Below are 24,963 nucleotides of genomic sequence, written 5' to 3' on the forward strand. Positions count from 1 at the left end.
CACCTCGCGGAGCCGCTGCGCCTGCGCGGGGCGGGCCCGCCCGGGCGCGGTGCGTCCCCTCGGCCGTCCCCGGCGCTCCGCGGCCACACCGCCAGTGTTCCGGGCTCTCTGCGCCCCCACGGCGGCACCTGCGGCGGGCGGCGATCCGAACTCTTCCATATTCCGTTCCCGGGAAGCCCCCGGCACTGAGGGGGCTGCCGGTGGGTCCTGCCGCCGGCCCTGGTGCGGGGCAGCGTCTGGCCCCGCCGCCGCGCTGCGCTGGGGCGTGAGGCAATCGCTGGGGCTGAGGGTTTTGTCAGCCCGGCCTGGTGACCTGTGATGTCTCTCTCCCCGCTTCCCTTTCTGCCTCTCTTCCTCCCTTGCTCTCTTCTCCTCCCTCCGCCCCCGCCTTTTTCTTCCTTTTTAAAAAATTTAATAGCACAGAGAAGTTTCGCTTATTTTTGGCATGCTGGTTGTTGTTGTTTGATGGTGCGTTGTTTTGTTGGTTTTTTCCCTATCAGGTGGGGACTTTAGTGGAGACCGTGATCTGTCGCGATGAGTTTTCTGCTGCCCAAACTGACCTGTAAGAAGGAAGTGGATCAGGCAATAAAAAGCGTGGCTGAGAAGGTTTTGGTTCTCCGTTTTGGAAGAGATAATGATGCTGTTTGTCTGCAGCTCGATGATATTGTAAGACCAATTTATTTTTTTTTTTTTAAGAACTATACAAGTATACTTGTTGCATAAAAGAGAAGAGAATGTTGCTTTTGGCTAATATGGGGAGTCATGAAAAATTTGGTGACAGATATAGAATGAAGTGCTACTCTATTTATAAAAAGGTTTGAAAAGTAACCATTGATGTTATTATTGTAGTGGCTGAGCAAAGTGCTTGAGGTAGACAAGATGTGATATTCTAAGCCCTGCTTAAGGTGGTAACACATAAGAGAAACAGGCTTTATAAAGCTTGCCACCCTTTTTTCCTCATGTCTCAATCTAATTGTCATCCACCTTTCTCACTCTTTCCAGCTTGCAAAAACAGCTCATGACCTAAGTAAAATGGCAGTCATTTACCTGGTGGATGTGAACAACGTCCCCGTGTACACCCAGTATTTTGACATCAGTTATATTCCCTCTACTGTATTTTTCTTCAATGGACAACACATGAAGGTTGATTATGGGTAAGTCATCCTACCATTGCCTATGATGTCTGTAAGAACTATCAGTCTTCCTCTATGTTACTGTGTCTGGGGAAGGTAACATTTGAAAACTATCATGTTGTTACCAGCATCTGCATTGAGAATTCTGTAGGAAGCCAGAAGGATGTAAATTAGAGAAGTATTTTGAAATATGCTCTGATCCAATAAGTAGGAGAAAGATGTCTGACTCTGCAAAAAACAGTAAGAAATCATTAAAGTCTTAGACATGATGCTGCACCTGTTTGACCTTTGGAGGTCACAGCATATTCCTGACTTGGTTATGCCATTACAAAGTTAGTGCATTCTTTCAGAATGACCAGATCAGAACCCCTTATCTCATGTGCATCTTTTCATGTTTTTAGGTGTTTTTTCTCTGAATACTTTAATGTTACAATTCTACCTTTGTCTTATGCTTATATTTAGGTCTCCAGATCACACCAAATTTGTAGGAAGCTTCAAAACAAAGCAAGACTTTATAGATCTGATTGAAGTGATCTACCGCGGAGCAATGCGGGGAAAGCTCATTGTGAGAAGTCCCATTGATCCCAATAACATTCCTAAATACGACCTTCTCTACCAAGGAATTTAATGGGTTCACCGGAGATGATAAGAATTACACAAATGGACGATGTTCCAGATCCCTTTTCCTTTGAGCACTTTTCCTCCTCTGACACTGTGGGGCAGTTTGAGCATTTATCCTGAAGGATCATATTGGTCTCCTTCTGAAGACAGACATTCTGTCACCTCATGCTTTGCTCATAAATAAAGCTACATGTTCATGCACAAGTGACTGTTCTTTGAGTTGTGTGCTGACCCCTACAAAACAGGCAGGCTGTGGGCATCCTCAGCTATGGCATCTCCAGTGCAACCTTCTTCATGGAACCAAGGCACTCTGTTATTTGTCTATTTAGTACCACTTTCATTCAGATTTAAGAACAGTAAACCTGACATAAATAAAAAAAACTATGCTTGCTCTCACGAGCATTCAACTGAATGTGCCTTTCCAATAGAATTTTACACTTTTACCCATTGCTGCTTAATAGGAAAGAAGTTTCTTCTGAGGGAGTGATAACTGAAATCTGAAATGGATATAAACACAAAGCTGATGCTCTCATCTCTCTGATACCCATTATTACTGTTAATGGCTTTTTTGACTGAGAGTGGAATGTTCTACACTTGTAGGAGAAGGTTTTGTCAGCCTTCTGAAGGATGCTTTTTTGCAGCCATTGAACACTTTTGATTCCCATGGGCTTGAACTGGAAATTAAGAATAATAACTCTTTTGTTTACATTCACTTTAAAGATCATTTGAACTTCTGCTTGTACACATTGCATGCCTCGAGTATGTACATTTATAAATTGTGTTTCCCACCTCTGTCAAACAGCTGAGAGGAAACAGCTATGTCATTCCTTTGCATCAGTTTGGTAACTGCAGGTTGCTAGACTATTGTATTTCTACAGCAGCACATGTCCAGTATTCTCATTGGCTTAGTTGGCCTTAAGATGGAAATCACTTTACCTTCATGTGTCGTGTTTGGGGCACACCAACTCTGACTGGAGGGAAGGTAGCAGTATATACTTCCCTGATGCATTATTCGGCTTAACAGTAAATGTTTCAAGGAAGAAGGTGGATGTTCCAGCTCTTGAAAGACTTTAAACAATATACGGTACATAGAAAGGAGGAAACAGATTGTTTACATGCTTCTTCTATTCCAGATTTGGCTTCTAATGAAGCTAAGCACTTAAGCAAATGTTTTCCTGATAGTTTAGTCTGATTATAGAGCCATAACTATAGAATGTTTATTATAGAAAATGATACTGCTGAGAGTTGATGTACCTTAACATCTTTAATTCAACTTTAAATTTCACAGCTAGCAAAAGGATTGTGGCTTAAAGCTTTCAACAATACATTTCTTTCCTAATAGTTAAGTTTTGTGTTTTTTTCTCAAAACCAAACAAACTGGTTTCAAACCTAGAACTGTAAATTGCTCCACAGTGAGATGAAGGTTCTTAGGTGATGGAAAGGTACAGAGGAAGTTACAAAAGGAAGAGACCACTATCAAGAACAAACCAGTTGTACCTTTATTTATTGCCTCTCTTCTTACTTGTTCTGCTTCTGGTTGCAACAGGTGAATTCCTAAAGGCTGTCATGGTCTTGGCTCTCAGCATGCTCTTCAAGTACTTAAAGACGGCTTGTAAGCAGCAGGAGGGTGCTAAGCCATACTTTTCTGTTCGAGCAGAGAAAGTAGGACAACTTATTCTCATGAGAAAGCCCACAGTTTTATTTAGAGGTTTACTGTTTGACACCCATTCCCAGCACTATTTGTGTATCCCTTCCTGTATTTCTGGATCGTGTCTGCTCTGGTGCTGCATGCTGTGCGTGGAGTCGATGAACGCCAGAGTACACTTTATTCATTCGTCACCTCATGTTTTCTCTGCACCAGCTGATCAGCAAACACCAACCCACCATAGCCATGGACAATGAAGGTCACATTCCTGGCTGCACTCTTTGCAATGAAATGATCCCATACATACATGGTATGCTCCTCGGGGCTGCTGCTGCCCCTCTTGGGGATCCACCAGACAGGCTGCGTAAAAGGAAGTGCTTCTTCCTTGGCAGAAAATCTCTCCTTTTCAGTGTCCAGATCGGTGAAGTTGTCATTGGGGTTCAGTACAATCACTTTCCAGTGGCTTTGCAGGGCCATTTTGATGAATGGTATTTGTGTTCCATGTCTCAGGCCCTCACTGACGATTATCCTACACCCCCACTGTCCAGCACAGAAAACTCCATGGTCTTGAAGAAGGATAATTAGGCTAGAGGAACTTGTTAGTGCATTCTTGCTCATGAAAGAGAAACTTCTTGGTTCATCCTCTGTAGCGTCAGTAGGAATATATAAACCTTCTGCAGTATGCAGACTCTTTCCAGGAGCTCATAAACATACTGGGTAATAAAATGTCCCAGAACTTCATAGTGTTTATGACTCTACTCATGTCCATTCTTGTAATAACTGAAAACAAAGGACTCATTTGTATCCAGGTGCCTCAGTTCCCCTTTTATATTGAAGTCATATTTTAGTTCCTCTTCATACTCCGAACCCTCTGTTAGTTTCCTCAAACTGAGGTCACGCTGTATTTGTAACCATTACAAATTAAGAAGGCTATTATGTCAAAGTAGTGATAGACCTCCACACAACACCTGCCTACCCACACCCCCATTGCATTAGAATTTAGATTTAAAAGCTGTTACAGATGAAATACTTGTTGATCCAGAGTATTTAGTGGTGATGTATAGTAAACCAGCTGCTTCTAAAAAAGTCTCTTAGAGATTTCAGTTGCGAAGTTCCAACAGCAGTAACTCATCTGCCTTTATTATGCCTTATTTCAGTTTGATAGTTAAAAATTTGTATGCTATCATGTTTATTTAAAGATCTGTTTAAGGTAGTTTGAATTAAAGGCTTTAAGAAGGAGGCATATGTACATGGTTCATTGTTCACTTGAACAACTTTTGTTGTGCTGTCTCCTAGCCATTATCTTGAAACTCCACTGAGTTTCAAGGGTGCCTTTGAAATACAGGCTTTGGCAGCTGGAAATAGTCCATGTGTTATACTGGATCCTGAGTTTTTAAAGAAAATCAAGCTGCACTTACTAAGGACTTCAACCTTCCTGTAGCTTGTGTACCAGCATACTCTCCATGTTCTACCTTCAACTGCACTAGAACAGATAATACATGTATGTGTTTGCTTTCTACTAATCACTCCAGTTAGTCATTCATCCTTGAAAGCACTTGCCACATGGAAATATAGGAATGGATGACAGAATAAACTAGCCACTGTGATCCAGGAGCAGGAGAAAAGAAAGTCCATGCAGCAAACTATCATGAGGTTGGATTGAGGTCTCCAGTTTCAGATTATCTCTAATGACTGATATGAATTATACCAGGAAGAGATTTTTGTGCAGCTGAAAAATTAAGCTTAGCAGAACCTTCTATTTTCCTAGTAACTCTTCAATCTACTACTGACTGTTACTGGCCGTAGAATGGCAAACAGGATATAACCTTTGGCGTGGTCAGAATCCTATCTTTACAGGAATTTAGTCCTAACACAGTCCTTATTTTTTTTCTGTAAATGGTCTGAATCAAGTTATATTTGGCAAGTTATACTATATACCTTTAAGTTTTTCTTGCTGAACTAAAATAAGTTTTTCAAAACACAGTAAATCACATTCTATGTTAAAAGTCACTATACCATCTGATAAAGCCAATTACTAGGATAAAAAGTGATCTGAATATTTTCATGTAAGCAACTTGAGCTGGAACCCAACTCCTTCAAGGAATGCAAGTTTCCTTGAGGTAAGGTGCTCAGCAGATTAAAAATTATTTCTTACACTCCCAAATTAAAAAACCTCAAAACCCAAACAAACACATTTTTGCTTTTCAGCACAGCAACACCACGTGTATTTTCCTTTTGAGTAATCTCCACTGGGCTAGTGTTATTAAGTCCTCTCTTCAGAGTCATTCCTGTCTTCTGATTAATAGAGAGCAGGCTAGAAAATGTTACTTTCTCCTTTTTTATCTCATATAATCAGTACACATAGAAAAGGGGAAAAATCATATGCTATGATATATAATCCATTTACTGTCTTGCCAGTTTCTTGAAATGGAAACAGCACAAAGAAACTGCAAGGGCACCCATTCATCTACGATTTTTTCATTCTGCAGGAAGGCACAAAAGACACAAAGGATATGGGAGAAGAGTCTGTTATACTACTGAAATATGGGCAATTAATGCAAAAGAGATAATATTTAGTAGGAAAGAAGCTACCCATATTCCTGTCATTGTTCCCATGAGATGAAGTGGGAGAAAAATGGACATATTTTAAGGAAAGATGTGTATGAAGAAAGGTGCAGCTTTCTGTAAGAATTAGGAATAGGTAGATGCAGTTTCCTCAGAGTGGTATGCTGTGGAGCACCTCTCAGTCCTTTTCTCTCCTCACCCCTAAAAGACTGGAGAGACTAATTTCCCAACATACTCTGAATCGGAAGTTACCATTCTCTTACTTCAGCTACTAACAGCAACGTTGCTTCTTCAGTTCCAAAACACGGATATGTGATTCCAAATTAAACCCTGAACACCTACTTTACAAAGCATTGTGAAAGGTTTCTGAAGATTTCAGGAGGCAGAAACAAACAAACAAACACAGTTTTACACGGGGTGCACGTATGACTTTCCTTCCTAAAATTGCCTTCAAGATGCGAAATGAAAAGTTTTGAGGCAATTTGTAATAGGTTATCACTTAAGAGTTCACTTAAATAGCAGCTTAGAATTATATACTTATTAGTCCAGAGGACTGATTTTATTGTTGTAACACAATCAATTATAGAATTAAAAAGTAGCAATTCTAGATTGTTCTAGATATAGCTGCATAATGCATGTATTTTTTTTTGTGGTAAGTCTGCATTCCAAATCAGTGTTGATTGCTGTTTGTACTTCATTGTCTGTATGCAATGTTTAAGGTAGTATATGCTAGCAGCCTTTACAATTGCTACCTTAATTTTAAAAAATCGCCTTTGGGGCAAAATAATCCCTCTTTCCCTTCTTCCCACTTTTCTGTTCGGATTCTAAAATGTTTCAGGTGTAACTTCGGCTGGTGCTTTTTACAGCATTTGGCATATTCTAAACACTACTGCAGTATAAGTACTATATAAGATCCATAAAGATTACTTTGTTTTCCATTTAAAACCACCCTATTCTAGTAAAGCCCAATATTACCGTATGCTCTCCTGTAAAATCTGTAATCATCATAGACGGAAATCTTTTTCACTCTGGGAGTGTAGACAAGTCCTCTGCATGAAAAAAATAAACCCAACCATGGTTTCAGTTTTCATTACTTTACGTACTGGGGTGTATATTTATAAAACCTATCAGTAGCTGATAGTTGCGGCCATCTAAAGTGCTCCAGATAGTTCCAAGTTACAAACTAACCTCTCATGTTTTTAATTTACATCTCACAGTAGGTTTAAGCTAAACCTCGAGTATGAAACTAAGCATTTGTCCACACCAGTTTTAATTCCCACTAACAAGAAAAAAGTAAAACAGAAAGCTCCATACAAAACTTACAATTCTGAAGCCGCCCTGAAAAAATACACAAAGCAAAAAAACCCCAGCCAACAAATCTTCGTCTCCCCCCGGCTGTAGAAGGATTTCTAAGGGCATCAGCTGCAAAACGCAGCCAGCCTGGGTTATGAGGGCGCTGCCCGGCTGTGCATCCCCCTGTCAGGGGAATAACCTGGCGGGGTCTGGCTGTCAGCTGAGGGAAACGCCATTAGCAAGGTGCAACTTAAACCTGGGTCGGGTTGGGTTCGCTATTGCTTCTTCAGAAGCAGTGCGGTTTCCTCGATTCTTTCCCCAAACGGGTCAGTACGGAGCTCTAGCCGAGCAAGTTAAAGCAGGGAAGGCCTGAGGGGCAGCGCCGCGGGCGGGCGCTGGCTCCGGCGGGGCGGTGCCGTGCCCGGCCCGGAAGTACCCGGGGAAGCTGCGCGGGCGGCGGCGGCGGGGCCGGGTAAACAGCTCCGGCTGTGTCGGTGAGTGCTGTGTGCTGCCGCCGGGGCCGCTCGCTCCCCCCCGCTCCCGGCCCTTCGGCGGGGGAGGGGGCAGGAAGGCAGAGCTGCAGCCGACCCATAGCGTCTCAGGGGGGCCTGTGCGGCCGCTGTCCCCACGGGGCGGCCGCGGTGTCTGTCGCGAACGAGCGAAGCCGTCAGGGCGGTTGAACGGAGGGCACCGAGGCAGGGCTGGTGGCGGCGTTGCTGCTCCGCTGGGAGAAGGCTGAGGGGAGAGTGTGAAAAGGTGGAATTGCTGGCTCAGGCCGCCGGATCTGCGCGTTTGTCAGAGGGAAACTGTTCTCCTTCTAGCGGGAGAAGCCGGGGCCGGGGCTGCGGGGCCGGGGCTGCGGGGCTCGGGCAGCCCTGTGTCAGGGCCGGGCTCATGCGGTGACAGCTCGGGCGCTGCCGCCCCTGGGTGGTGCGTGTTCTCCCCGAGCTGTCAGGCGGCCCCGTTTGTCGGCTTTTCCTCGTCACAGGCGTCGGAACTGGCAGTATTTTGGCTTTTCTTTATCGGTCTGTAGCTGTTGCTGTTGCCCACACCGGGGGACTATGGCTCTACGTTAAAAAAGCGCCGAGATAAGCAAAAGTCCCCGAACTTGGCTTCTTGAGAGACTCCAAACCAGCTGTAAACTTTGAAGGTCTTATGCCAGAATCATATAGAATATGTATAAAGAGATCACCTATAAATGCTGGAAGCTCTGAGGCTGTGTTCTTCCAGTGATGAAGTTTATGGATTTAACAGGAATCTTTGAATATTATTTATTCTTGGAGCCCTTGCAGTGGCCCTTTGTAACTCCTTTTCCCTCTATAGTCCAAGTGTGAACTGCTCATTAGTTGTGTGATTGCAGTGAGGAGTTAATCAGTAAATGTCTTAGCTGAGGATAAATTCTAGGACAGTTTCATTAACAGTTCTGTCTATGCTGACAATCTAGAGCCTTTCGCGAGTGTGTGGCTGTCAATTGCTTTTTACCAAGGCCTATAGTGACAGGACAAGAGAAAATGGCCATAAATTGAAAGAGGGTCAGTGTAGATTGGACATGAGGAAGAAATATTTTTTACAATAAGGATGGTGAGACTGGAACAGATTGCACAGAGAAGCAGTGGATGCCCCATCCCTGGGAGCGTTCAAGGTCAGGCTGAGTAGGCTTTGAGCAACCTGATCAAGTGAAAGGTGTCCCTGCCCATGGCAGGAGGGCTGGAATATAAGATCTGTTAAAATCCGTATCCAACCCAAGCCATTTTATGAATGTGTTTTCTTTGTTCTAGTTTGCTCAAAAATTATCTTCTTCTTTCATAGTACCTGCTACTGTGGTCCTGCTTCCCTCTTAATCAATAAACCAGAAATTGTTAAGTTTGTTTCTTTTTTTGTTGTTGTTTTTTTCCAGTAGAGAAAACCATGTCAGGAAGAACATCATCTTCAAGTCATGTCAGTGTAAGTGTTCCCAAAATTTCCAACAATTTCTTTTGAGGCTGTGGGTGTCCTAGGCTGTTCTGATGTGTTTGTACAACCAAATTCATTCTTCACTGATCTAACTTTTGCTTTCTTGGGAAACTGTTTATTATGGTAGCAGTCAATACTAATGTCTATTGTTGAATATCTATTGATACATGATAGCATTTGATTACACATAAACAGGGTGTTTTCCAAGTTATTTTAAGACCTAGACTAACCTCTAAAATTTTAGAGTAAGTTGAAGTAAGTAGAACAGCTGCAAAACTGTGTAAAAGTTGGTATCTGCAGAGATGTACTCAGAGGCTTCTTATGCTGTGTATATTTTTTCCTGAAATATCCCTATTAGCAGTAGTTTCTAGCAGTGGGAGTACTGGTGAGAACAAATGGTAGACACGGCAATCACTGGTGTGATTGGGTAAGGTCTAGGAGGTCTAGTGGTTTAGAAATAAGCTGTTCCCAGCACTGTGTTTATGCACTTTCTCTGGCCCTTCCTCCTACAGGTGGAAACCTTCAGGAAAGTATTGCTGGTTTAGATGAGGAGTCTGCTGAGTGCGTATGCACATGTATGTGTAGAGTTAGTCACTTTTTGTTTGGGAAAAGCTGAGACAGCTGCATACCTTGTGTTTAGCATAGATTCAGACCTGTCTTTCCTCTTGACTTTGTGCTTGTTCTCTAAGTTAATAGTGGACACTGTAAACCAACATCTTCTTAATGAGTGCAAGCATTGGGAAGATGCTGTATGGTGAGCTGGAAGTGTTGCTGGTTAATGTATCTTGTGCTTTTTATCCCTTTCTGTCAGTTGTCTCTTCTTGTTTACTGTGTCTGACTTTATGTGTACTTTAATGTTGTCTGTTATGTCATTACAGAGGTTACCAGAATCTCTTTAATTTTAAATGTACGTTAAAATTCTAGATAACTATGTGTTCTTAGGAATCTCATAGCAGAAGCTGCTAGTCTGGCAGCAGGTGGAGGTCTGAAGTAAGAAATCTGTTCCTAGCCATTACAGCGCAGATCATTAAACATGCATTCTGACTGATAAACATGTTTATAGGCCACCTCTAATACAAAACCAAACAAATTTGGAACAACCTACTTGTAGAAGTTCCCAAATAAGAAAATATCTTGTTTCAATCCTTACATGTTGATTGAAAAAGAAGAGAGGTACTTGTATGGGAAGTTGTTGCCTCTGTGTAACATTTGCTTCCTTTAGACTTTGAGAAATCTGTTATTAAAGGCATATTTGTTACAATGTTTTACCAGCAAAAGCAACTTGAGGTGCTGTATAGAAATTCAGGTCTAATTACAAAAAACTTTAATCTTACTTTCACAGAAGTGTAGAGGAGTTAGAGCACTCATGATTCAGACTGAAGGATTGAAATATTATCTCCTTATGGTGCAGCATGCTTCGTTGTGGTCTGTCTGAAGGACTACCTGCTGAGCTAATTAATGCAGTTGTGGTGTTAGTAATTAAGTTGTTAGCGTCACTGTTCTGGAATCCCTGCTTGTAATTTCATGTTACAATGCAAGGCATCTGGTGGCTTGCAAATCAAGTTCATAGGATACTTTACAGTGTCCATTGATGCCTTAGGTTTTAACTGTTGTATTTTTCAGATCCTGTATGTAACTCTGTATGTATGTAACATACAGGGTATGTATGTAACTCTGACACTTCATATAGCCTGTTAGCTACTGTTCCCTCATACTGGTTGGACATAACAAACCATCTCTTGTCCTTGCATCTCAAGGACACCTTGTTGTCCCAGGCCCCAAAATATGTAAACTAAAGCCTCTGAACAGGGGGGAGCAAACTTGGGGTAATTACTTCATTGCCTGAGATTGTAATTGGAGAATTAACCCTGATATGCAAATGGACCAAACTTATAAAAGTGTGAAAAAAGTGTGACCCAGGGTCCATCTTGGGTGTAGCCTCTTGACTGCCCAAGGTGTACCTTTGAAGGCCCTTCAAATAAATACCTGCTTTTATTCTCTTAATCTTGTGTAGCCTCTGTTTTCAGGTAGCCACCTCAATCATATGGAGTGACTTCAGCTTTTTCCTGGCTGATCTAGATTCAGTTTGTCTGAAAGATGTAAATGTTGCGTTGCCTCTGTGATACATTCTCATCTGGTTGTATCTGCAATGTCAGGTTTTGCTTCTCAGGATGCCTGGAGCAATAGCAATGCTTACACTTTTATTCTTTCAGTTGATAATATTTTAACTGGTTTAATTAACTGATAGGAAGTATGATCCTGTTTCCTTGTCTTGATGAACTAGTACAAATTTAGTTTGATCATTTTTGGTTTGATTTTCAATGAACAAACCTTTTTTCCTATATATTTTTTTCTGAATTGGTGAATTTCTGTGAATTACTGCTTTCTCTTTCAATAATTACTTTCAAAATGCTGGTTCCATTTCTGTGAGAGTTGGCAAGGACAATAGCTGATACCATTTTGAGTACATGAAAATCTGTTTGATGCTAAGTTATCATACCAAAATACTTGTACTATTATAAGATGTAATTGTTCTTCATCCTGAATTTTTTCTTTTGAGAAAGCAAACCTGGTCCATGACATTCAGCTATTTTGTTTTCTCTTTATCATTCTCTAAGCTGAGACAGAGTGTAAACAAATCGGATTGAAATAAGAAAACTGTGCCAGTAGATTGGCTGTCACCTTTTTGTCACGTCTGAAGATGTAAAGTTAATGAAATAGAGCTTTTTAGATGGTTCATGTGTTAAAACTAGCTCATCATATGGTATGACACATGATTTGGGATCACGCATTAATGAGGAATGCATTTAAAGTAAAGGCACAGGTCAAGGCTTCCCTTACAACTTTATTTTGTCCAGTTAAAAAAACTTTGTACATGGCTGTATGTCAGCTCGTAGCAACAGTGGGTAATTTAGTTTTACCATGTGTAACATCATCTATTTTCAGTTTCATATACCAAAGAAGAAAACAAATGCCAAGTCAGAGGATGTCCAAGTTCAGTCCCCTTTGGCAAGGCTCCCAGGTTCCCACCATTGTGACTACCCTTTAAAAGAGGTAAAGAGTTCTTCAGAGTGTAAAGTGTGTAGGAAAATGTTACATGAGGCTTTGTTTTGGAGGCTGGGTTTTTTCAACACCAAGTGCTGCCTTGTGATAAGAACTAATCCAGGTTGTCTTGAGAGAGACAAGTGTGTAGGTCTGAAATCTGCTTGCAAGCATACATTTACAGAATTGGGAGTCTTAGTGCCATGCTTCCAGCCTAAATCATTGAAAATAAGAGTTTGTCCTCAGGTGTAGTTTGAAACTATCTTGAAAATCATTAATTTCAAGGTAAATATTTATACTATTTTTTTAGTTGATTGTCTTCTGACTCCTGAACTTTTAGGTTGTATTTGAATCACTTACCAAACTTCTTGTTATGATATGGACATAACTTTTACATTGAGTTTTCAGTTATCCAAGAGCTTAAACTTTTAAGAGAATATATGAAGTACTTACTGTATGACTCTTGACAGAATTTTAGGTGCTCATACAGAAATAACTGTATTAAGACCAAAAGACTGTAAGAGTCTTATGGCATCTATTGTGAGTGAGTATCTGGATCATCTCAGTCACATATAGAGGCAAATATTTGCCTCTATAAATCTGTTTCAAATTTAGTAAGCATTTCAAATGTCAAGTGTTGGAAACATGTTTTGCTATGCTTGTTTCCTTCAGCTCAGCATCCAGAGTTTGTTACTGGCTTTAGTGCTTTCAGAATCATGGGCCTGGACAAACAGGCTCCCCCTCAGAGGAGGTTTAAAGATGTAGTGAGGGAAAGTAGGAGTTTTTTTTGACTTACAGTAGTGGTGGTAATGTGACCCAGGTCTCTTGGTAGGCCAGGTCATTTGAGAATGCTGCAGCAGAGGCTCACTGTGGGGTTGTGTTCTATACTGGTAATGCTTTCAGTGAGCAGAGCATCCAGTTGCAGTCAGGTTTTGAAATGGGAGGTAATGTCTCCTATGGCTACAAGCAGCAACCTCTCAGGCAGATCCAGACACACTTGAATGGAGTTCTTCCTGTATTTCTCTCTGCCTCTATAAAAATCATGATTAGACTGGGTGAATTGTAAAATACTTTATTTCCTTGTTATTTCCTGGATGTTGTCTAATTTTCCATTTCTTATTTTTCCTACCTATGTCTATATATTTCGAACTTTTCCATGTAGTGGGGGATTTCATATGCTTTAAACACTGACTAGTTTTTATGTTCCACTTAAAAAAAAAACTTGCCTGTGAGTTGTCAGAGCTTGCACCATGTTGTTTGAGAAACTTTGTGCAGTTTTTAGTGATTTGGATGTATAGGTCTTTCCTGTGCTTGAACACCAGTGGTACAAGGTGAACTGGGTGGTGTTTGAAGGCAGCAAGAGGGGAGAGCACCTTCAAGGCAATTTCTTGCTGCTAACTTTAATAATGGGGGTATTTTCCATTGGAGTTAGTCCCCATGGTAGGGAAAAGTTTGATTTGGGAATGCCCTTTCAGACTTCACTAAAGCTTGTAAAATACATGTGGGTGTGAACTTTTCAAATGCCTTTTCAAACCACACTTAGAAATGAAGATAAGTTTGTCTGCTTTCAGCCTGAGCGGCATAATTTTCAAGCATCTCTTGTGTTTATTATATTTTGAATTTTAAGAAATGAGGATTAGGAGGAGGTAATGGCAGAGGGCAGGAGGTTTCTGGAATTGCAGGAATAACTGTGTTTTGGTAGGGCTTCATTTATTTAATTTGAAAATATAAATACTTTCTGGTAAGAGAATTTGGAAAAAACGAAGTCTTGCTGTTTTGGAGTTTCCCACCTAAGTGCCAAACCTTCAAATTGCGTTTCCTTCTCAGGATTTTATATCTTTTATATCCATATTGTAACCTGCATAGTTTGCCTAAATGCGTGGAGTTAGCCTCTACTTTCTGCATCCTGTGTATTTGTGGTTATATGGAGCAGGCCTAATATTTAAGTCCGTGTTTGGTATAGTCCCCCTTGAAATAGGGAAACAATGGAATTGTCCTGTATTTACATATTTCTTCAGGAGAAAAACATTCTATTCAAAGATCAGGTGGTATGTGGCCACTTTAAACCACGCAAATTAATTCTTTGCAAAATTGCTGTATATGCTCTGCATGGCTTTGATATAATTGGTCAGTTGCATTGTTTCAGTGTCTGGCATTGTCTCATTTTTCCAGTGCATTATCCATTATGACATATTCATGTCTGTTGAAATCTGCCAATTTGATTTGTTTTGTTTCAGTGGAGGTTAAGTGCCAACAACAGAAAGCCTTCAACAAAAGGAAAACGGCAAAAGGAGTGCAACAGACACAGCTCTAATGATGAAGAATCAATTGGGTAAGAAGTCATCTCAAAATTAGTTTATCTCTGTATATTCAGAGTTTCACAGTCTTTCTTGAAGATGGGTGTCTCTGGTCTCTAGCTAATTATTTGTGTCATGCAGAGATGGTTTTCAAGCTCACCTTGAGGGAATCATGCTTCAGTGGTCTAATGGCAACTGTAACCCTTCCTTTGGGTAATCCCAACACAAGACATTAGAATGAGAGTGCAGCACTTACTAGAGGAATTACTGCTTGTTAACCTGCTTGGAGTCCTAAAAGGTGTTCATTATTTTCTAAGTGTAAATTGTCCTTCTAGACCTAGGTATTTTTAGATATTTAAGAAGCTTCCCAAAATTCTTTTTCTTATCCGTTTTTGTTCTGTAGTCCACACTCATTAACCTAAGCTTTATCAACTCTTACAAACAGTTAAAAAACCCCTTAAGCAATATGGTGATTAGTAGTGGAAGGAAGTAAAAAAATGAGACCTTTTTCACCTCTGTGTTTGTCAAGGCACTTAAGTAATTAAGACTGCTGATGTGCCACTTGTTTATTTTCTGTTGCCAAGAGCAAATACATTGGTTTCTTTGAGATTATGGCACATTATTTTATATGATAAAATCATCTTCTGCAGAGTTGTCAGCTAGGTAATTGTTTTATCCAAGAAAATTTTGAAGCTGTAATTCCTGTAGTTGACAAATGGAAACAAAAATGTAGAACTAGATTTATTAGCAGCAGCTAGGAAACATAATGGCTTTGTGACAAAATGAATATGTTTGTCTTAATGAAACAGTTGTTATTTCCCAAATCACTTAATTCTAAATAAATGAAAAAGCATTCTCTGCCCTATTTTCTGACTGCAACTAAACTTGCCCATAAGTGGTTTCTTATCAGGAGAGGCTGTTAAAAATAAAGTGCACAGATAATGAAAATGAAGGTGATTTTGACACTGCTGAGTTCTGTGGGTTTGAGATATATGAATAGTCATTGTTTAGCCTGGTCTGTATATTCAGAATGCTTCAAAGTGTTGCAGGGAAGAGCTGAAATTATAAAAGATGCTGACTTTATTTTTCATACCTCCTCAGAGGCATAGCTGTCAGTTTACATGTACTTAGCTCAAAAAGCTTCTGTCAGTAACTTTTAACTGAGGAAGCAGCTCACAGGGTCAGCCTTACAGAATTTAATTGCAGTTTTCTGAATTTTATTTGTGTTGTGACATAGTTGATATCTGATATCAATCTCTAAAGGTCTTTCAGTAAACTTTGAACTGATTTTTGACATTGAGGAGTTTGGTTTCTTTAAAGCTAACTTTAGATCTGGTGTGTATTAATTTTCTGTTATATATGTTTTTTTCAATATGTGAATAGCATTTATAGGTGTTCCATAATTTTTACCCAAATTGTTATCAGCCCAATTTTCTCATGATAGTGAGAAATTATTTAGACTACAAAGACAGCAAATATTCAGATATTAAACATGTGCATTTTTCAGTTCCTTGAAAAAAGATGTGCGTCTAGAGAGTAGCTGGAGGCTCTCTGTAAAATAAATTTACTCTCCTATCTGCAATGGAGGTTGTACTAAGTGTTCCATTTGGATACTCAGTGCTTCTCAGAAAGTAAAAATCAACATGGTGACCTCATTGCATAAGTGGAAAGAGCACACATGTTCTAAAGGGGTGGTTTTTGTTGAGCAAGAGTCTGAGAACTGACAAAATTCAGAAGAGGAAACAGTGAGGTTGTGTGCTGCAAGTCTTTCTGATGCAATAGTTTTTATTCCCAGTGAGGATTTTTTTTATTTGCATTGCAAAGCAGGAAATAAGTCTTAATGACAAACTCCTATTAGCTTCTAGTATTTTAAAAACAGTCTACTTTATTGATAGGAGCCAATCTCAGATGTTTAGGGAGGCATGTTTCATCTAAAGTGTTGCTTCAGGATTGTTATTGCCACTTAATTTTAGTCAGAAAGGACAAAGTAGATATATTAGCACAAATCTACCTTCACATGGGTGGGGGTTTTTTAACTTAAATTCTGGATTCCAAAATTTGGTAGTTGGTTGTGCTGTGATGTGAGACCAGGGGGGTTTGTAGCAGCAACTGCAGCTGCTCTCACTTGTACAGGTCTGCTCCTGGGCTTGTGAAAGGTGACTGTCAGGGGATTTGTCTGTGATCCCAGAGACGGCTCCTGGGGCAGGTTAGTTCCCTAGTTAGGGGGGAGGGTGGAAGGAGTACTTAAATAAGATGTGTGCAATTCTTTCAGGTCAGCAATTTAAATGTTCAGTGAAATACATGTCACAGCTGAATCAAGCACTGGCCCCATAGCAGTCAGGTTTTTGTTTATATAGCAGTCAGGCAATCATTTACATACTGGTCCCCCTTGCTCTGACAAGTGCATTTGGTGAGTAATAACCACCTAGTCCAGCAAAGCAAGGAGGTTCATAGGGATGTTGATGCTTGCTGTTTGTTGGTCACTGACTTCTCATCAGCTGCTGGAAGGTCAGGACCTTGAATCTGGGACAATCAGAAGCTTTCCTCACAACCGGGTGTAGCCAGTAAATGTATCAATCAGAGTTTCCCATTAATGATAGTGTATCACATTGTTCTTTTGGGCTCTGAAAGGTCAAGGAGCTCCTGGGCTGTGCATCTGCTGCAGAAGCTCAGATAGCTGAATACACATCAAGTCTATCAGTGGCTTTATTCTGTAAACACAGGACAGATCCTCAGCTTGTGTGAGAGCTGAGGGAACAACCCTCAAATGGTATGTGACATCCCACTGCCAAAATATTTATTTCCCAAAACTTGGGTTTACTAGTAAAAGAATATAGGCATGAAGATGGTGGTGTATACAGTTAATAGTAATTTAGTCCCAAATGAGTCAGTAGCCTCCTGGTCTTATTTTGATCACTTTCTAATACAAATTTGAATGAATTGGAGACAGCAGGTACAGCACTGGTGAGTATATGTGTGTATGCAATATGATCATTGAGTAAGGAACCATATCAAGCAGCTGTGACTATTGTGTGAAATAGAGGTCAGACATTTTCCCCAAAGAGATATAAACAACTAATAGCTTTTGTTCCTGTGGTTTATAAGGTAGGATAATTCCTTTTTTGCCTGTGAAAAGCAATATGAGACTTGCTGGGAGCAGCTAACAGCATTTTTCATAATATGTTTTTTGCTTATTCCATCATTACATGCATAAGTATGTTTTCATTACCTTTGCTTTTGTATTTTTTTCAGTTTTGGGGAGGTAAATGAGAGACTATGGTAGGTACTTGTAGAAACAGAAATAATTGCCTTTGGTTTTCTTTCACCAAGATGCCTCCAGTTTTACTGTTGTACAAATTACTTGCTGGGTCTGCTGGTGGGACTTGCTTTTAGTGTATACTTTGCTTTTTTCTGCTTGGCACTTACTTTAGTCTTTTGAAGTGTCTTTTGCTTGAGTTGCTCACTTTATTCTGGGGACAATTTCAACAGATAATTTAGGGATCTGTGTCCCAACCATTGTTTACAGATGTACAGGCTGGCTTAAGTTTAGGTGTTTCCCTGAATCTTTATACTTCCAGTCTTAATGACATGATTTTCAAGAAACACTGCCAGAGGCCATTCCCCTTTCAGAAAGGGAAGCCATTGAAAGCTCTTATGCTACTCTTCTGCTCTGAAGGTTAGGTCATAACCAGTTCAAGAACTTCAGTCCAAACCTGGCGCCAGATAAGAAGTGGTGCCTTGGCCTGGCACTGATCAATGTATACTATTGACTTCCTTGTTTGTTGAAGGTTCCTCTCCTTTGCATAGATTTCCAGAGCCAAACTTGCTTCAGGGTATGTGTGTGTGCTTGAAATTATAAGATCATTTTTGCAAAAGTACTTGCCTGAAATCTGTAAACCCCATTTAAATTAAGGGAATGCAAAACATTACAAATTCAGTGCCAAATAACAATCAGTAAACCAAATTACAGAGGAGCCTGGAGCCTGTTAAGGTCTAGCCTGATGTGAGTGTGAGCAAAGGATGTCAGACCTGAATTTTCAAGGTGGCCAACAAAATATAGGTACTGAAATTACCTCCTGCTGTGGACTTTTTTGTCATTATGTTGTTTAAACGCTCAGTGTTGGAATATTTTCTGTTACATTTACAAGTCTTGATCATACATGGTCACAGAGTCTTTATTTTAATTGTGTATTCCCACTGGACTAATTACCTTGCTGTTTGAGCCTAAATTTAGTAAAATTTCATTATGATAGCATGTGTTTGAGAAATAAAAAGAAAAATATCTGGCATTTCTGTGAGGTGGAACAATGAAGACTGAAAGACTTGAGATCTGGGAAATTGATAGGCTTGGCTTGTTTTTAGTCAGGACAGCTGAAGTGTTCCATGGAGAACAGCACATTTATGTTGTCTCATGATCCCCTGCAATAATGATTTTAAAGCATTTGTTTTTAAGAAGCAGCAATTTTCTGGATCACATCCATAGTGCTAGGGCCTACTTCTACAACTTTTTTCTATTTGGAGGAAAAAACACCATTTAGTTACTTCAAGATTTGATTTTTAATTTTTAGTCCTGTTAGAAGAGGAGGAGGGGAAATATCTGGCTTAATCTGGATTAATCTTTCATTACATCATCTCTTCTGGCATCCCAAGAGCTGAAGTGACTTCAGTTCTTTAGTCTTCAGTAACTGGCCATCAAAAGTAGTTTGGGTGTTTCTTGTCTCTTAAGGAGGAAATTTAAAGTGCAAGAGTGAATTTCCAGTTTTATAAGATAACTTGTCCAAATTTACTTGATGACTCTTGCCTTGAAATTTTCTTTAACTGCTTCAGTAGTTGTGAATTTTCTTAACATCCAATAGATTCTTGTGAAGCTGAATTTTTAATTGGTCACATTTCTTAAATATATGTATTCTCTATTTCCTTAGGTATTGCTTATTTATTTCTTATTTCTAATATACATTACAGTGGACAAACAATAAATGATGTAGAAGTCTGGTTGCTATAAGCTCTTCTTAATGGTGATCTTACAGATGTATTAAACTGTGGCTCACATGTGAGCTCAGTGTATGAGAAGTCCAGAGGAAAGCCAGAACTTCCGATTCAGTGGGGACTTCTATAGGAAAATAAGTCTCTTGCTTCCTGTACTGAATCAAGAACTTGCCAGACTTGGGATGTGCTCACTTAAGCTGCTACAGTTGAGCTCCACTATTTAAGACATTAATGTTAATAGACTGACTCTCAGGACCTGTGTTCACTTTCTAAGCTTTTCAGTAATTAAAGCATATCTTGAGATGAATTCCAATCTCTGGATCCTCAGAGTGTTGCAGAAGCCTCTATTACATCTACAATATTTGAGGCACATACTTGGAACACTTTTTTGCATTAACATGCATAGGCTATATACAGAACTAGTGAAAGAACAAATGTCCACCTGCCTTTTCCAGACTGCATAAAACATTCTGGAGCGCTACTGTGCTTTAGGTTGGTCTTCAAATGAGACTGTCTTTGCTCATGTGACTTTTTATTCCCTCCACAGAGCCAGTGTCTCAATTGAGAAACCCTGGATTGTTTTCCCAATAGCTAATTAGAACCAATCTGTTACATAACGCTTTGTCTTGGGTCCGTGTCCTTGGCATCAGAGTGCCTTAAGTGGGTTTTGGGGTTCTTTTTTATTGGTGCCCTTTTTTTTGTCTTTTGAGATGAAACTTTAGCTCTTTACGACCAGTTTTCCTTTGGGAAACTTCTAAGAGAAGTTCAGAGAGTGAAGGAAACTGCCTTCACTTGAGCTTAAGTTACTTAGTTTTGAAAGGGAGCCATTTAGATTTATTGTGCATTGTCTAGACAGACAACCACAAAGTGTACACAGCACAAAGTGTGGTGTGTACAAGACAGTTCACTGGAGTACAGGAAGGAAGTCTTGTTATATAATTACTAAATATTTATATTGTCTTTCTTGTATTCCTTTTAAACTTACTATTTGTGTGTTTTATAGTCATAGAATTGAGGTTGGAAAAGACCTTTAAGATCAACCTGTCACTAATACATCTCTGTAGATTTTAATTAAATCAACTTTGTAGAAGGTACATGCTCAAACTACTTACTGCTGATAGGGCTGTGTGATTAAAACATTTTGGAGACCGCTGGTCTGGGAAAGGCGTAGCAGAGCTCTAGGAGAAAGCGGCTCATGGCATACACATTATGGCGTTCAGGGGTGCAGAGATCTCATCAGGCTGACTGCCATTCCCAGCCTATAGGCAGCTTGTCCAAGCTGTGTGTAGGAACATTTGTCTTTTCAGGTTCAGTGAGGGGTTATGTATCTTGTCAATATGGTAAGTAACTAGGGAGAGAAGTCTCAAAGTGAAGTAACGATTGAAAGAGCAAAATAAAAGGCTTATATAAAACATCTGCCCCAAGTTTGTTGTGTTTCACTAGCATGGCAGTTCCAGATCTTTTTTTAGGTTCAAGCATGTCTGTCCTTCAGCCACAAAAGTTTTCATGCCCTACCTGTGTTGATTTGCCACTCGGTGCTATGTAACCAGGCTGCTGAGCTGAATGCAGCATGTCAGTGGGACAATTACAATTGCTGGCAGAGTTGTAAACCCACTGAGGAATGGCAGCCCTTTGCTTAAGAAATGTTACTGTAGCATGTGTGTAACAGCTAGTAAGTTTTTTTTCCTAGCTATTAAAAGGATACTTGCTCTACAGCGAGAACAATTTTTTTTGTTGTTATTCAAGATATGCAGTAGAAAAAAAAACCAATTCTCACCTCGGTAATCTTTTAAAACCAACATACTAGCCTGAACTGCAGTGTCTTTGTAGGACCAGCCCTTGGAAAACAAGTCCAGTTCTCAGAGGTTTGAAAATAAAGTAAATCCTGACAAATTATCTATGATTTATAATGCTTATCAGCTTATAAATTCAATAAGCTGAAGTTGGGTCCTGCCATTGGGTCACAACCACCTTATGCAGCACTACAGGCTAGGGAAAGAGTGGCTGGAAAGATGCCTGGTGGAAAAGGCCTTGGTTGTGCTGGTCAACAGCAGGTGAACATGAGCCAAAGTGTACCCAGTGGCACCTGGCCTGTGTCAGCAGTAGTGTGGCCAGCAGGATCAGGGCAGTGATTGTCCCCCTGTACTCAGCACTGGTGAAGCCACACCTCAAGTGCTGTGTCCAGTTCTGGGCCTCTCATTATAAGAAGCCTTTGAAGTGTTGGAGCGAGTCTGGAGAAGGCAATGGAGCTGGTGAAAGATCTTGAGCATAATTCCTGTGAGGAGTAGCTGGTCTTGTTCAGTCTGGAGAAAAGAAGGCTGAAGGAAGACCTTATCACTCTCTAAAACTACCTGAAAAGAGGTTGTGGCAAGGTAGGAGCTGGTCTCTTCTCTCAGACCACCAGTGACAGGACAAGGGGACATGTACTTGAGTTGTGCTGGGGGAGGTTCAGGTTGGATATTAGGAAAAATTTATTCACTGAAAGAGTGGTTAAGCAATGGAATAACCTGCCCAGGGAGGTGGTGGAGTTACCATCCCTGAAAGTGTTCAAAAACAAGTAGACATAGCAGTTTGCAATATCATTTAGTGGCATGGTGGTATTCAGTTGAGGACTTGTTGATCTTGGAGATCTTTTCCAACCCTTACATTTCTGTAAGAAAACTGTTTAAATTTCTGGCCATATTGCAGAATTAATTCTTCATGTGAAGACTCAGTACCAATCTAGCAGAATTACCAAAGTATAGATACTTCTTTAAAGAACTTTAGTAGGGCATTTTTACTGACTTTGTAATTCATAATTCTAAGTAATCTGTTTTAGTGAAAATGAATAGAAATAGTTGGAGCTTCAGAACTGGGAGATTTGTACTAACTTCTTGACCTTTTTCCCCCCAGCAAGATCATGATTAATCTGCTATATGGGAACACATAATATTCATGGTTTTGAAATAAGGTGCCATGAAATGAGTACTTGTTTTCATATCCTGCAAATGGTCAAGTGTACACTTTCAGAATAGCTTGTAAGGCCATAGTAACACCACTTCCAACATTTTGTGATAACAAGATGCACCAAAATTTCCATTTCAGTGCTTTTTGCACTGAAAGTTTACCTTTTCAGAATTGCATATTGATATGTTAGTCATTCATGCCAGAAGAAGAAACCTTGAAAGGTTGTCCTGATGAAAAGATGAGTTTGTGGTTGCTCTTCTCCAAAGAGAACTACTTAGTAAATTGTCAGGGCAGTGACCTTAATTCTAGAAGATATGATGCAGAGACAGTGAACTCATGGAATATCTTTATTGAATTCATGTGACTTAAAAAGTTCTCAGCACCCTATTATTAATGTATTGTTATATGTATGGCAGGCAACCCAAAGTTATCTTGACGAATGTCCTGAGGACGAAAATAGGAAGAAAATATTCGCAGGCGCAACCTAAAACTGGTGTTAATTTTTCTGATGCTGGCAAGCTGCAGTCAGATCAAGCACCCTCATCATCTGCTGCCAGCGTAAAGATATGGCAGATTTTAAACCCTACTCTCCAAAGTCTTTTTCTGTCTAAAAGGTATGTTGTCTTTGCCTCATGTCACTAAACAAAGTAATTTTCCTTGCAGTTATTTCTTCATGAGAAAGTGTTCTTTATTGTACCACCCTGTTAATGAACTGTATTTTATCTCACTTCACTGAGTTCACTTGTACCTGGTTCCTTTAGATAATCATTGAGAGAGATGCTGCCAGGCATGCAGTAGTGTTTTTTTCTGACCAAGTGGCTTCTAGATGGTCCTGTACGGTCAAGACCAATTAATTCTAATTTAGCCATTGGTTTCTCAAAATGTTTTTGGTTTTTGTTTTGTTTTGGTTTTTTTTTTTTTTATTTTAATGAAAAGAATACACTTGAATTTAATTGCATCCGTTTTCTCAGAGAAGATATTGAGGTGTATTTTCACTGTTAGTGCTTTAGACTACTCATGAAAATGGGAAAACTGGCATAAATGGTCAGAATAAAAGCATATCAAGTCTAGTGTCTTCTTTGCACCCCTGCAAGCAATGGTGAATTGTAGATACTGAGGGAAAAGTATGGCTAGAGTGAATGCTTTATTCTCTGGGTTTTCTCTCTGAGCTACTGATGACCGACAGTTTAGGGGTTTCCTTTATTGGAGGTTACATCCAGTCTACATGTTTTTCAGTATTAAACTTTTCCTCTTTAAGTTGTATCTCTTTGATTGTTTGTCCCCTGTGGATCTCTACAATCTTACCTGGAAGGTGGTCTCCTGATTAAAAGCAAATTTATTTACATCTTGGTGCAAGAGGAGATCTGAGTGCTCTCCAGGCATCATGTAGTCTGTGCTGGAGTGTGCTCTGTGGATGAATACAGACAACAGGAGAATTATGCAGTCAATACCTAAAAGGCAGTGTTGTTCAAAACAGATTTTAAAAGGCCATAGCCTTACAACCTAATCCAAAATAAATTGCAATGGAAGTGGTAAAATTAAAATCCCAGTGTGAGAAAGGAAGTGGATAAATCATGGTCTATACAACAGGCTGGCTGCAGTGGCATTGTTTGAAGCAAGTTGCATTGCTCTTACGCATCGTATGTGTTCAAGTGAGAATTGCCTCTTCATATTTCTGCTTGGCTTATTTTTGATGCTTGTCTGTTTTAACACCCAGGGGTATTTTTCTGAGCCTTGCTATACTGTAGAGTGCCACCTCATAGTTGAGAAGTGAAATAAAATCTAATGCTACCTTTTGTGTACGTGCTACTTTTCTACCTGTTCACTAAATGCTTTAGAAAATTTACTCTGTTTTACTGGAGGCTTCTTGTTCACAGGAAAATCAAGATTGTTTGTTCCAGAGTTCTGAGAAATGTGTACAGATACTGCGTGAAAGCTTTTTAGAGATAAATATTTACCAGTTTTTAAAAAGTACTACATGATACGTTAGAGGCAATGCAGTGTGCGTTGTATCTGGCTAAGGTAAAATCACGTGGCTAGTTTTTCTTACCCTGGTCTTCTTTTGTGTTTATCTGCTTTCCCTGTATTTTAAGTTTCTTAATGAGATTTTGGTTTTGTTTGTTTTTTTTGGCTATAGGGGACTAAAAATACTGATGTTCGATTATCAAGACCCTAGGATACATGAATTTAACAAGAAGTTTGTTCCTCTAGAGTTCAGTGCAGTACTTATGATTTACTGTTATATGTATGGCAGGCAACCCAAAGTTATCTTGACGAACGTCCTGAGTACGAAAATTGGAAGAAAGTACATAGACAGCCACGTAATAATTGATGCAAATTTACCAGCTGCTGACAAATTGCAATCGGGCCAACTACCCTCATCAGCTGTTGCCAGCCTACAGACATGTCAAATATTAAGTTCTCCTCATGAAAGTTCTTTTCCTTCTGAAAGGTATGTTACTGCTGATTTTGCCAGTCTTCC

At 39.9% G+C, this 24,963-nt stretch overlaps 3 protein-coding genes across 8 annotated transcripts in view; 2 read left to right on the forward strand and 1 right to left on the reverse strand.

The window, feature by feature from the left end:
- The first annotated feature begins 113 nt into the window (after window positions 1-113).
- On the forward strand, window positions 114-1,958 carry LOC121673308 (thioredoxin-like protein 4B). Its single transcript, XM_042046506.1, has 4 exons — window positions 114-200; window positions 501-666; window positions 1,003-1,154; window positions 1,596-1,958. The coding sequence occupies exons 2-4, from the start codon at window positions 535-537 to the stop codon at window positions 1,759-1,761; spliced, it is 450 nt and encodes a 149-aa protein (XP_041902440.1). The 5' UTR covers window positions 114-200; window positions 501-534; the 3' UTR covers window positions 1,762-1,958.
- Window positions 1,959-3,499: 1,541 nt separating this feature from the next.
- Window positions 3,500-4,313, reverse strand: LOC121673311 (putative protein FAM172B; the record flags this gene model as incomplete). The annotated part of the gene is given in 2 exon segments (XM_042046514.1): window positions 3,500-4,065; window positions 4,068-4,313. Coding segments are annotated over 2 exon segments (732 nt in total), but the record flags the coding sequence as incomplete, so codon positions are not given.
- Window positions 4,314-7,678: 3,365 nt separating this feature from the next.
- Window positions 7,679-24,963, forward strand: part of LOC121673309 (sentrin-specific protease 7-like) — a 44,926-nt gene continuing 27,641 nt past the window's right edge. The window contains exons 1-7 of one of the 6 annotated variants that reach the window (XM_042046509.1): window positions 7,715-7,751; window positions 9,155-9,201; window positions 9,723-9,785; window positions 12,157-12,264; window positions 14,490-14,584; window positions 22,898-23,095; window positions 24,736-24,933. In XM_042046509.1, coding sequence (XP_041902443.1) covers window positions 9,756-9,785; window positions 12,157-12,264; window positions 14,490-14,584; window positions 22,898-23,095; window positions 24,736-24,933 — 629 coding nt within the window. In that variant the 5' untranslated portion in view covers window positions 7,715-7,751; window positions 9,155-9,201; window positions 9,723-9,755. Of the gene's footprint in view, window positions 7,752-7,825; window positions 8,014-9,154; window positions 9,202-9,722; window positions 9,786-12,156; window positions 12,265-14,489; window positions 14,585-22,897; window positions 23,096-24,735; window positions 24,934-24,963 lie in introns of those variants that run through there. The other 5 variants (XM_042046507.1, XM_042046511.1, XM_042046508.1 and 2 more) reach the window with 5 other exon arrangements.

Source organism: Corvus kubaryi, unplaced genomic scaffold (assembly GCF_017639235.1).
Source record: "Corvus kubaryi isolate FWS band 111438036 unplaced genomic scaffold, C.kubaryi_AGA036_p1.0 65354, whole genome shotgun sequence".
Classification (NCBI taxonomy): domain Eukaryota; kingdom Metazoa; phylum Chordata; class Aves; order Passeriformes; family Corvidae; genus Corvus; species Corvus kubaryi.